Below are 14,173 nucleotides of genomic sequence, written 5' to 3'. Positions count from 1 at the left end.
GTACCTTGGTCACGCAATTATATTCACAATTTCTAAAGAGTGTCCAAAGAGTACATAAGTGTTTAAAGCAATGAAACAGCACAAGGATTAACTTAATGTTGTACCACTTCAGGAAGGGCAATACGTTATGCCACATTAATGTGCATTGATGCATATTTGATTCTGGCATGAGCCAGCTTTAAAGATTTTGCCAAAGCTGGCACAGAGCTGTTCACCATCAGTGATCCAACTGGTGGTGATGTGGGTGATAGTGTGAATTTATTACTTTCCAGTGGAAACTTTGTGTCAATTTCAAAACTGCAAGTGCAAAATTGATGGAAATAAATATGAAATTTGCACAGTAAGAAAATTGATTAAACTCTTTTCAACCAGGGCATGTAAATGAAAGGGGTTGACAATTATAAACCAGTTAAAAACGAAATTCAGTAATTAGAACTTTGTTTTATTTATATATAGCTACAGTTGTAAGGCCTGTTTATTACTTTCACCTTTCTTCCCCAATATTTTGTTGGGAACGGTTCAGACAAAATAAACCTATATTAATATTCTCTGCCTAAAATTAAAAGTATGTTTGATTTATTGATTGCTAGAAGTTCAGAGGTCTAACTTGTGGTTTACATTTTCCAGGAGAATGAAACAATTGCAGGTGTGATTGACCTGGGAACAGTAGAAATCTTTTCAATTTTCCGTGCCATGCAGAAGGGTTTTATAGACCAGGACACAGGCCTCGCTCTGCTACAGATTCAAGTGATTAATTCTGGCCTCCTTATTCCTGAAACATGTGAATGCCTGTCAGCGGAGCAAGCTTTAGAGAGAGGTGCAATAGATGATCGAACAGCTAAATCCTTGAAAGAACTGCAGGCTGCCACACAGCTCTTGAAAAGCACAAACTTTAAAAACAATAAGCTGCTTCCTGTTGCTGCTGCCGTTGAAGAAAATAAAATTGAAGAGACTGTGGGACTGAAAATTTTGGAGCTGCAGCTTAGCTATGGTCTTGGTAACCTACCAACAGCTGAAGCTGTAGATCTGGAGAGAGCTTTCCAACAGGGCCTGATCAGTGCTTCCCTGCACTCTAAAATGAAGGCTAGACAAAGAATACAGAAAGGTTTGATTGATCCCAATACAGGAGAAAAGCTTGGTCTTTCGGAGCTGATGCAACGATGCATTGTAGATAAAGAAACTGGATTAACTTTATTTCCAATAAAGCAACTCGCTGGCGGGATGATATGTCTGAAATCAGGAAGGAAAGTCAGCATATTCCGTGCTATCCAAGAAGGACTGATAGATCAACAGGTGATGGTCAGACTTTTAGAGACCCAATTATTTGCAGGAGGCATTGTTGACCCCAGAACAGGGCACCGATTAACAGTGGATGAAGCAGTGAGATATAATCTAATCGATCATGATATAGCTTGTTCTATATTAATTCGTCAGATCCAGATGGGTGGTATTATTGACCCTGTCTCAGCTCAACGACTGACTTTAGATGAAGCTGTGCAACGGGATTTGATGACTTCAAGAAGTGCATTGGTTGTACTGGAGTCACAGCTATCCTTTAAGGGACTGCTGTGGCCAAAATCTGGTGAAGTTCTTCCTGTGGCTAGTGCATTGCAACAGGGTCTTGTCTCCACAGAACTCGCACATACCATCCTGAAGAAGAGACCCATTATATCAGGACTTTATTTCCCAGAAACCACTGAGGTGCTGTCATGGGAAGAATCAATTGAGCAAGGAATTTTAGACGACAAAGTTGCTGAGGTGTTGAAGTCCATTCGTATTCCTGATGCAATGCCAAATATCAAAGAAGTTGGTTTCCCAAGCATAGACAGATTGAATTGGAGGACAGCGGTTGGAATGCTGCCAAGTTCTAATCTGAAATCCCTGGATGCAGACAACAGTACAGAAGTCTCAGACAGTCAAATGGAAGAAGAAAGACTGTTGTCTTACTTAATGACCCAAAGTTACATGAACGTGCATAATGGTAACCGATTGCTTTTGATTGATGCCAAGTTGAATGATGTCACAAAAGAGTTCATAAAAGCAAGAGTAAACACTGCAGTATTAAAAATTGAAGCTGTGTCAGAAGAATGCAATAACGAATATGATACTATCATGGATTCTGTTGAATTATACCATCCAGACAAGCTAATATTAGAGCAAAGTGACAGCTTAAAAGCAAGTGATAAGTTAGAACCTGGTTATGGAATGACTGAGAGACAATCAGATGGATGGATTAAGGAAAGTAGAAACAGTGAGGAAATACCATTCAAGAAGAATGTGGATTTTCCAGCCTATGAAGAAAGAAATGATAAGACTGAAATCTGTTGCAGGGATATTGTGGCTAATGAGCAGCCAACAGTTGGAAGGGAACAGAACCCAGTGGAATATGACACTGGTGAAAAAGAAAAACTGAAAATACTGCTCGGTAAATCTAAATCTGAAGCCAATGTAATTAGTGATGAATCAAATATTGCTGAAAAATCAACAAAAAGATCACAGAAAGCAAATATGCCTAGCATAGATACTGAAACTTCACTGTATGCAATAAGTGATGTAAAACTTAAATTGCCTTCACAGGATCAAGTCGGCAATAAATGCTTTGAGGAAGAAGCCATAGATTTGCAGACAGTTGAACCATTCCATCTGCCAGACTCTCAAATTACTTCAACCAGTTCAGTTTTAGGTGTTCCAACATCAGCATTGCAAGAATCACAGTGCAGTTTAATATCAAATAATGAAGCCAAAGCTGTGGTAAGTGTTAACAGGATTAAACCAACATCATGTGATATTAAAAATGGAATTAGCCAAGGCAATGTGAATGGGACTTCAGAAGGGAAAATTGAAGAATTGCTTAGTTGTGGAAAAAATCCTGAGCGAAATTATCCTGTTAAGTCTTTCCAATACCAGGAATTGGCAATAATTTCAAATCCAGCAGAAGATAGTTTGGACGATGATTCCACTTTAAATCTTCTGATTGGCCAGCTTCAAAGTGGTGGTGTCATTGATGAACAGACTGGACAAAGACTAGCACTGAATGAAGCAGTAGCCAAGGGAGTGCTACAAAGCCACACTGCTCTCAAACTAATGGAAAAACTGGGCATCTTCAGTGGCTTCTTTGATCCACAGACTTGTGAAACACTGACAGTAGCTGAGGCAGTGGATGAAGGACTTGTGAATGAACAGCTGATTCAGAAGATCTTGAACTCTGAGAAAGTTATCTGTGGCATAATTTACCCAGGTTGCGCTTCTGTACATTCAGTCAAGGATGCAGCTAAACTTGGGCTTCTGGATCAAGAAACTGCAGCAAGAATCCTGGAGGGGCAGGTTGTTTCTGGTGGAATCGTAGATTTAAAACGAGGCAAACAATTATCAGTGACTTTAGCTTCAAAAATGGGCCTAGTGGATAAAGTGCATCAGGATAATTTGATAAATCTAGAAAAGGCTACAAAAGGAAAAGGATCTGATGAAAAAGCAAAACTACGTATGATTTCTTTACAAATGGAAATGAATGGCATAGTAGATCCACAAACAAAAGAACACATAACTGTTGTTGAAGCAAAGAGAAGGGGAATCATTGATAAAGAAGCTGTTTTTAACATTTTGAAAAAGCAGGTGGCTTTTGGAGGAATTAATCATCACCTGTCAGGAATGAGACTTTCTGTGACAGATGCTGTTAAATGTGGCCTGATTGATCAGGATGTAGCTAATGAATTGATTGAAGTAGAAAAAGCCAGTCAGCATGCGTGTGTCCGTCCAAAGATAATGCAGCCAATTACTTTATCTGATGCAGCATCATTAGGCTTCGAGGACACAGGATTTGTTTTCGAAACTGAAGAAGTCCAAGCGTCAAGTGGAAAGCTTAAGGAACCAGTAACTTCCAAAAGTCTGATATTAACACAGACTGCAAATCAAGAAATAACATCTGCACTGGAAAAAGCAGTGTCCTCTCCTGATCAAAATCAAGGAATTGTGGATCCTGAGCAATGTATGGTAATACCTTACTCGGAGCTAATAAAAAAAGGGAAAATAGACTTGGAATCTGGCCAAAGATATATGGAAGCCAGATATTTCACAGGGGTTATAGATGAACTAACCGGCAAGAACTTAACAGTTGCTGAAGCAGTAAAAACAATGAAAGTGGATCCAGTCCCTGCCATGCGACTGCTGCAAGCCCAAGCTGATAGTGGTGGGATTGTGGAAGGTACCACTGGAAACAGAATGACACTGAAAAAAGCTGCAGAATGTGAGTTATTAGATGACAACATGTTAAAGGTTATTGTCACCAATCAGCTTCTGAGCGGAGGAATAATTGATACACTCACTGGAGATAGAGTTCCACTCACTCAAGCAGCTGAAAATGGTCTGATCAGTCATAAGACGGTTGAGGAAATCCAGTCCAATGCGGTATCTATTGGTGAATATTCTCATCCTGACCCAGGCATTGCCACAGAGACGGTAATTAAGCCAATTGTGCAAAGCACATCTTTCAAAGAGATGTCCTCAAATAAAGGGAGTCAGGTATTAAGTCCAGGAATGGAAAAGGATGACCAAATGAAGATTAGTGATGAAAATTCAGTAATCAGTTCTAAAAACAAAATGCTTGTTTTTCATGACAACCCAGTGCCTTTATCATCTGAATTACTGTTAGAAAAAATACTTGATGCAAAGGATTCATTTCCTCTGAAATCCGTTGATGATACAAAACACACATTACATCAGAATAAAGAAGAATTCGATACACCCGCTTTACTTGCCCCAGAAGCAATAGTGTATATGGACACAGAAACAAACTTGAGCAATGTGGGGAGAATGGCTAAGGAAGAAATGGAGCTTGATAATTACTCAATGGACTGCTTCAACATTGTGGCAAATGTGCAGGATGTCTTTAATTTGGAAATGACTGATGCACAGCAATTTATGAAAGGAAAAGAGGATCATTCTGCTAATGAAATACAAATGATGATTTCTAATGATGCAGAGAATAAGAGTGATCAAAGAGTTTATTTGACAATGGATCATGAAGTGAAAGAATTTGAAGCAGATGAAAGAAAACATACCTTTTCAAGTAGGAAAGGACTTTCCGATTATTCACAGAAGGAAATTGAGGAAATGGCCGAACAAAAAATGATTGATGAAATTTCAGGAGGGAGCATGTTGAAAAATAAGGAAGATGGAGAAATGCTTCCAAAACAAATAAAGGAGACCTTTGCAAAGCAGGTTCATGAAAGTTCGAATGAATTGCAGTCATTTGTTGAAATGGCCAAACATATTGGATGCACTGAAGAACCAAATGGTAAAGTAAGGGAACTGGAATGTCCAAGTGAAGATGGAAAATTAGCAGGAAAACTATCAGAAGTTGAAAATAAATTCTCAGATGTTAGAAAACCAAATGTGCCAGTTGTGCCCACAAAGAACACAGTTCTGACTGATTACGGTGAGAATGTGGCAGTGCTTTCAGAAGGCAGGAAACCAAGTGCAGAACCCAAAAATGTATTAGCCTTGAAGATCAATGAAGGGTGTGATCCAATAAAAGCTGCAGAAGAACAGGGAAAAAATGAATTAACAGACTTGGACCAAAAAATTAATTCCAATTTTGAAGCTGATAATAAAAGTACCCAGGTGATGATAAACAAAGACTTCCTACAGAACCAAATTGATGAACCAATATTTATGGTCTTGAATAAACAAGAACAGGTTACCAATGAAGATACTGAAAACGACAGGGACAAAACAGAAGAAGTAGCTGAAAAACAGGTAAGCACACTGCAGTATTCTTTTAAAAATTGGAATTATTTTTATATTTTCTGTCTTTTCACATACTTTGGTTCCTTCAAGCCATTTGAGAAGAATTTAGGATTTCCGTGAATGCTGTTCCCTACCTGCAGGTGGCCTGGTACAACTTTCTCCTTTGAATACCTGTTTCTGAACTTAGTGTTGAGTATTCTTTTAAATATTATACAGTCAAATTGATGGCAGGTGATGAAAGAGTCAAATTAAGATAACTGACTGCTCCAAAGAATTTATTTACAGTTTACTGCATAACATGGCTGCAGTGTTGCACTTCCCTAACCCATATGTTTGTTTTAAATAATTTTAGGCAGCTGTGGTATTTTAAATTGCTCAACAATGTAATATTGAGAATGGGATGACTGTATTAATATTTCATTTTCAAGTTATTGCGAATAAAGATCAACAAAGCCGTCTGAAATGAGGTCTATCTTTAAATAAAGATGAACTTTTTTCTTTACTGTTTGCCTTGAAAAGTGACACTTTGTAACCTTAAAATGAAAACATTTACTTTTGTTTCTACTTCTAATTTTAGGATACTTGCATGAGTCTGCATACTGTAGGTAGAATTCAGTTAAAACAGAAATTCAGGAACAGTTTGAAGTTTCGGTCATTCTTTTCGCCTTTGCATTTGCATTCTTGTATTTAAGATGATCCATGTGAGAGTTTTTTTTTAACTGGTAGATCAGTGGCATTAGAAGTGAAATGGGTCTGATGACCTGAGTTGGGATCCAGTAAACAATAAACCGCAGTTAAACAGGTTTGGGGGGAAAAACTGCCTCATTGGCTTTGTTAGCTTGGATTCAAATAAGCCATTATTTACTGATAAAATGCACATTTCTGTTTTATGATGAAGCTCTTTAAATTTTTTTATTCCATGCAAAATACTTCATTCTGTGAAGAAAATACACAAATGGCCTGGTCACTTCCCATCTTGTAAAAACTGAACTTGACTTATAACAAAGCCTAAAACAGGACAACTGTTTGATCTGGTCCATGTTGGAATCAAAAAAGTTACCCTGCTCAGTTATTTCATCTGATTTTCAACAGTCTAAAACCATATTATTTGCGGAGATTGAGTGGTTGGAAAGCAAATAAGTTGCAGGGAAGTGATGAGTTGGGGTGAGGATGGGGGTGGATTGAGGAATAAAGAAATAAAAATAAATGTAAGTATATTTCAGAAGTCTTTGTAAAAGTCTCTTAGTTAAAATAACTAAATCAACTTCAAAGAGCCAACACATGCATGATTGCCTGAATGGCAGCCTCCTGTGCTGAAAGATTCACTGATCAACATGACTCCCTCTGGATAGATCTCCTAGTGTCTGATTAAGGTTTATATGAACATGAACATGCAAACCCTTGCAAATTGTGGACAAAGTGTTCTGGGGATTGCAATAGGCTGTGTGCCATTTCACTTGTAATTCCAGACAGCCATCATGCTGAATTCATGCCAGTTCCTCCCTTTCTTCCCTCTGTTCTTTGTGTAGATACTCTTATCTGCTTCCTTGCTGCTTCCTATAATGTATGTAAAATCTTTTCAAAATAGAAATTACTTAAGTAGTTTTATTGTTAACAAGCCAGTAAGGATTGAACAGCGGTGGGGATGAGATCAGAATTACGGTGTTTTCAACATCTACCTAAAACTGAATATAGTGTTGTCTAAGTGAGAGATCTGATTGCATGCTTTCAGAGCGAGACATTACCAGCAATTTGATGGAATACCAAGGAAAACAGAGCAATCAGTTGATGGAGTTTAAATTTCTTGGTTGGGAAATTTGCTACACAACCTTCATAAGTATCCAAGAAAGTACAATATATATTTTTGGATCAGCTGAAACAACCATCTTGGAACCAATATATCATAGTTTTTTTTACCCTTCTGGCAGGATAGCTTAACTAAAGCAGTCTTACCCATAGTTATTGGCTTGAATTTGATGACTAAGATGTGATGCTTTTTGCCACTCCAGAGCTGGCCACAACATTGAAATTCTTACAAATATATGTTTTACTGAGGTCAAAAACATCATGAGCTGTATTTGTCTGTTTTGGTACCTTTTCTTTGCCAAGTTCCAAAGAAATCCTTTTATTTTGTATTGTATTTGCAATAAATCTGCTCTTCCCATTTCCTCAAGTATGCACTGTTCTGTTTAATGATTATTTTACATCTTCAATAATTTAATAACCAGGCTGTTTATTGCAGTCAGATGTCATTCAGCATACTTGGGCTCAGACCTTTGGAGTGATTTTTTTTTTGCAGTGGAATATAAGATTTGAGATCTAAGATTAGTGCCCTTCATGATGCATCTGTCACTTGTGTTACCATGACCAGCTACTATATATCACCTCAAACAAACAGATTGAAGGAGGTAAACACTCTGAATTATGATTCTTCCATTGCTTCATCAAGTAAAGAAAGGAAAATACAGAGAGGGAAAGAAAGAGTGGATTAAAAGAGAAAAGGAATATAAAGAGTAGAGTGTTTTTTCTCTCCACCCGTTGACAGTGTGAATAGACTGGCTTGAAAAGCTAATTTTCAGTGACACCACTGATATTTGGCAATTGTCAATACCTACCAAGCTGTAAAAGTGTTCTTAAACTGGAATTGGTGAGTCCTAACTTCTGATAACTGCAGTTCATATTTATCAATTAAGCACATCAATTTCATGCCATTCGACATAGCTGAATAGTGAGTCTCTCAGTGAGGTATCATTTCTGTGAAGCTCTTGATGGATCAAGGCATCTTGGACATTAGCTTCCACATTTCCATATTTAACTCTGCACGTGTAGCAATAGAACATTTCGGTTCTGATCTCTCCACAAACATTGGCGAGCATTATTAGCAAAATCCAGCCGAGTTCCAGCCAGTGTTCCTTCATTATTTTTCTGATGTGCTTTTCTTTAGTTTTACTCATCCCTGCTGTCCTGCCAATGCCCATTTCTCATTTTTCTTCTATTTTCATTATAACTCCTTGACCTCTTTAGTGTTCCATCAAGTAATCTGCAGAGATTATTTTAAAGGTTCTCTTTGTAAATACATTCTTGGAGATGCTTGGCTGTTTTCTTAGATTGACAACTATTTCAAAAATAAGTCACTTTTAACCTAACAAGAAGTTGCACAATTGAAGTCAACAGAGTTTTGGTCATTGATATGAGGTTGACCCATGCTGTCTTGCATGTTTACCTGCTTTTCTGACTATAAATGTGCAGATTGGGATCATATTGTGTTTGGACCCTGACTGTAGCTTTAACAGAATGAGGCATCATTCTGAGAATGAGAAGAAGTGATCCAAGGAAGTTCTGTTTTTTTAAACATCTTAACTTGTGTCACCTGAAGGAATGGAAATTCTTCTTGGGGGTCAATGCCCTGTGCTGGGGTCATCGCTCCTCTTTCTAAAAGCAAGACTCTTATGAAACAATATTTTCCTAGCCTGTGGTAGCTTGGCACTCAACATCGTGCTTGTGGACAGCTTCCCCATCCATCCATAACAGACGGGCAACAAACAGGAGGAAGACACGAGACTGTAGACGCTGGAATGTGGAGCAACACCGTAGACGCTGGAGGAACTCAGTGGGTCAGTCAGCATCTATGGAGGGAAATGGACAGTCGATGTTTCGGGATGAGACCCTTCATCTGGACTGAAAGATAAAGGGGTGATGGCCGGTATAAAAAGGTGGAGGGAAGAGCTGGCAGGCGATAGGTGGATCCAGGTGAGGGAGAGGTGGGTGGTGTGATAGGCACTTGGAGGAAGGGAGAATGGGGATAGTGCCAGAAGGCTACAGTCAGGGTCCAAACACAACATGATCCCAATCTGCACATTTATATTCAGAAAAGCAGGGAAATGTGGAAGACAGCATGGGTCAATCTCATATCAACGACCAAAACGCTGGAAGATGGAGCATGGAGGGAGGTGAGAGAGGCAAGTGGGAGTAGCAGGGGGAGGGGAACCAGTGGAAGGAATGTATGGGTGATGGGTAGATGGACAGGGTGGAGGAGGGGAAAGAGACATGGTGATGGGGGCTGGGTAGACCAGGAGGAAGGAGAAAAGGGACAGAGGGAGGCAGTTACCGGAAGTTGGAGAATTCAATGTTCATGCCGCCAAGTTGTAGGCTACCCAGGCGGAATACCAGGTGCGCTTCGTCTAGTTTGTGTTTAGCCTCAACTAGGCAATAAACAAGGTTTGTGCAGATGAGTCCCAGGAGTTAAAATTTCCCAGGTTCTGTGACGCTGAGGTTTGGGAAATATGGCATTCCTTTGTGCCTTACTTGTCCAAATCTAGTTTGGGTCTTATAATAGAGCCTTCACAGTTATCATAGGGCAATCAATAAAATTTTGTCCCATCGTGCAATTGGAGCACAACAGTAATGCTCCCTCTCTCCAGTCAGCAAAATGCAGGAGGAATCCAACCCTTCCAATTACCATCCCAATCATCCAGAGTGCTCTCAACCTGCTCATCAATGCTCAGTTTGAGCTCCTCCAAAACTGTTTGACCTCATACTACTTTACTGCTCTGACTTATACAAGGTCACACACTCAGTTCCAGAAGTAAGTTGAGAATGAATGTCCTGGATAGGAAAGCATCCTCTAAAGCATCATGTAAAGCATGGAATTCCAGCAAACAGTCACAGGGACAGTGAAGTCTCACCCATGAGTGAGGATGTACTTGCACAAAGGATTGGAAACATCACTTCAGCCTCAGGATAATGCTGCAGGAGTTCGTCAGGCCAGCATTTTAATCACAACTACCTGCATTTGGTTCTTCAACAACCTTCCTTCTGTCTTAATGTCAGAAGTGGTATGTTTGCTGATGACTAAAAGGAGTTCTGCTCAATTCATAATTCTTCAGATAAAGAAGTACTCCATTTTGTGATTCTAGCATTCATTATCTTCACCATCAGCTTCCTGTGGATCATGGTTACAACAAAGGAACCGCAATTTTATGTCCAAGTCAAGATGGTATTAGATTTTCAAGGGATCATTGAAGATGATATTCCTTTGAAATTGAAGTGTTATCCTTAAGAGCGTCTGAAGCAAACATGATAAATTACTGCCATACTTCCTGCAGATTGTATAAACTATAGACTCTGAGACATTGAATAGGGGGTTGAGCAATAAATATTTAGTCTGGTGACAAGCGAGGTAATGACTGAACTGTTCTTCCTTCTACTGTTGAACCTGACTGAACTTCAACATTCTACCCATTCAGTTGAGTTGAGAATTCCATCACATTTCTGATCTGAATCATGTAGGTAGACTTTAAAGGATCATGGAACAAATTTAGTTACTCTTCATCAAGTATCAAGCTGTTGGTTAATTGTAAGGTGTCAGTAATGATGTAATTGAAAGTCAAGACACGATGGCAAGGTTTTATTTTGTTGGAGGTGATCACTCACTAGCATTTGTGCAACACAAACGTCAGAATCAGGTTTATTATCACTGACTTGTATGTTGTGAAATTTTTTGTTTGTGGCAGCAGTGCAGTGCAAAGACATAAAATTACTGTAAATTACAGAATAAATAGTGCAAAAAAAAAAGGAATAATGAAGTAGTGTTCATGGGTTCATGGACCGTTCAGGAATCTGATGGCAGAGGGGAAGAAACTGCTCCTGAATCATTGAGTGTGGGTCTTCAAGCTCCTGTACCAACACCTCCTTCACGTACCAGTTATCAGCCTAAGCAAGAATGATTGTAGAGTTCATGATGGAGGGTGACCTGAACAGTTTTTTATTCTTGGAAGAGTTGTTAATGGAGCCAAACACTGGCATTTTCAATAAAGACCTGACCTTATGGTGATCATTGAAAGCTGAAGATAGTTTACTAAGCAACTTGTGTCAGGGACAGTGTTTTTGATGCCATTGTTTGGTCTGATTGCTGTTCCTTCTTTCACCTGTTCCTTCAAAATTCTCCCCACTCAACTTGTGACCATTTTACTTTCCTCACCTCTGTACTCACATTCCCACTACATGGCTCAAAGCTGATATCATTTGCTCCTGAAAATGCAGGCAGTCTGACCTCCACAACTGCTGCTGAACCTGCAATGTCTCTTTCTTCTCCTGAGTCCATGAAATTAATGGTGCCACTGTTCATTTTGCTCATCACTTCCTGTTTCAATTCCTTCAATCTTTTTTCTGCATTCTGTGCATCACTAAAATTGTCCTGGAGAAGCATTAATAATTAATGAAAGTGGCTTCAGCATGTTGTCCTTCCTGTCTCCTTTGCCTCTCTTTGACACTTCAATGCACTTGCACTTTTTCCTGTGTCCATGCAGGCAGTTTACCTCCAAAAATGGCTTCTCTTTCCAGCATCTTGACTCTGCTTTTGATCACCATTCTTAAAACTTTCAGTTGCATTAGATTACTTTATTCTTTTTTGTAGCACCTTGAGATTTTCCTGTGTTTAAGATGCTGCCTGTGTGTAAATTGTAATCTTACAGCTTTGATTGTTTTTACTTTATTGCGTCCAGTATTCCATGTCCTTGTGATTGTCCTCTGGGAACAGAACGGTGAACACATGGATATGTGGAGAATAAATTCTGTTGAAAGATCATACCAATGGCAGAAATTTATGTTTCCACTTTTGTCAACCTACTGGGAAGTATTCATTAACATAGGGCAAAATAGTCAATATGGCTACACTTATCCTGAATTTATGCTTACTGCTGGTATTTTGTATGAGCACAGATCAATCAGCATTGCAGTAAAGAAAATCCGTGCAAAGTAAGATTGTTTCAATTGAATCCTATGAAATTCTAATTTTAGAATTTTTTTCTTATTGCCTGCATCACCAGCCTTTGTATAGTAAGCAGCAATGCCTAGAACACGACGAGAATCTTGTTTCTTACCTCTCTCATGTGCTGGATATTGAGGTCAGACTGAAGCAGCAAAAGCCAGTTGGTACCAACCCTGCGATGCTTCTTGAACAATTGCACTTGGCAGAGGTTAGTGCGTTATGTTTAATAGTTTAGAATTATTTTTATTTAGCAGTATTGTATTCTGCATTGGACCTAAACCTTAAGATTTGCTCGATCTTAGTGGTTCAGCATTGCATTTTATTTATTTGTTTTGATTTCTGATTTTTGTCATCATTGAAAAGCTGGTGTCTTTCACACTGTTTTAGGGTTTTGAAACAGAACTCGAGAAGCTATCAGTCCAGATTGATCAAGAGCTGACATTGGTTAATGAGATACTTGAAGGATGCACACAAAATGTACCCGATCAATTACTGAAGGCACTTGAGAAAGACTCAAAAAGCTTGCAGATATCATTTACCTCAGTCCGTGAGGTGTTAAAAACTTGGCATGGAGTTTTGACAGACATACTGGCAACCAAGAAGGTAAGCTAAGTGAAAGATGGAATTTTAAGGTCTTTTATTTATTCAGTGTTCTCTCTTCCTTTTATATGTATTATCCATGATCAGTTTATGGAATTAAGGTATGTAATTCCATAACTTGGTTAGTAACCAAACTTGGTTAGTTTGCCTTCAAATGGAACCTGGGAAGGATAACAAGTAATCAAAGGTAAAATAATATTATCAGTGTTCAACATTGGGGTGAATTGTTGCAAATCCAGCAGTTTATATTTGCAGTTGCTGAATTACCAGTTAAGCTCATGTTATTCAACTATTATATTCTGTGAATGTTTGTCTGAATCAATCTTTGACCAACTTATCTCTGACTTTAGTAACCAGAATTTGTGATAGTTCATTACCATCATAATGTTGATCCTTGATAAATTGTTTTTCCTGGAATTGAGACCAAATTATGCTTGTGTTTTGACTCTTCATCTGATGAAGCATTTGCCTTTTAGAGGTAGTAAGCTATCCCCAAGATATGGTATTAATATCTTGTAATAACTGAAGCACATTTGGCAATTACGTTAAGTGTGCTGATTTTTTTTGTCACTGTGTCCTAAAGCAAAGGTGTCAGAGTAAATCAGTTAAAATGAGAAGAAACAAATAGGAAGAAACATAGAAAGGTAAAATGTTGGCTTTTTTCTGTTATGAGTAGAGAAATGCTTTCTCAAAAGCTCCTTGAAACAGTTTTAATTTGATAGGTGTTCACGTAATAGCACCAACCTTGTGATATCTTCAGTTTATTTCCTATTGATGAAACAGTTGCTGTAAAACTAAGCTTTGATCAATTTTCCAACATCTGGGCACAATATGTTGCATTTAAATCTGTACCATTGCCAAAATTATGACAGCATTATTTCAGCACAATACTTCAACATCAATCCTAAAATATACACTTGTTTAGTCAGAAAAGTGAGCATTACGTGAGATTAGATAACTTTTTTCTTCGAACTACTTCCTTTGTATCAAAATCAGTATTCATGAATGAGAGTACAATTATTTTAGTTGGTGTAGATTAAATGGGTTTGTTAAATAACC

The 14,173-nt window shown here is 38.4% G+C and overlaps 1 protein-coding gene across 20 annotated transcripts in view; it reads left to right on the top strand.

The window, feature by feature from the left end:
• Window positions 1–14,173, top strand: part of macf1a (microtubule actin crosslinking factor 1a) — a 426,068-nt gene that overhangs the window by 263,150 nt on the left and 148,745 nt on the right. For 16 of the 20 annotated variants that reach the window (XM_052036540.1, XM_052036543.1, XM_052036536.1 and 13 more), the window contains 3 exons: window positions 628–5,754; window positions 12,573–12,722; window positions 12,902–13,117. The exons of the other annotated variants lie outside the window; for them this stretch is intronic. In XM_052036540.1, the coding sequence (XP_051892500.1) occupies window positions 628–5,754; window positions 12,573–12,722; window positions 12,902–13,117 (5,493 nt within the window). The remainder of the gene's footprint in view (window positions 1–627; window positions 5,755–12,572; window positions 12,723–12,901; window positions 13,118–14,173) is intronic. 20 annotated transcript variants of the gene reach the window in all.

This window comes from Pristis pectinata, chromosome 22 (assembly GCF_009764475.1).
Source record: "Pristis pectinata isolate sPriPec2 chromosome 22, sPriPec2.1.pri, whole genome shotgun sequence".
Classification (NCBI taxonomy): Eukaryota; Metazoa; Chordata; class Chondrichthyes; order Rhinopristiformes; family Pristidae; genus Pristis; species Pristis pectinata.
This window is presented reverse-complemented; position numbering and strand designations above follow the sequence as displayed.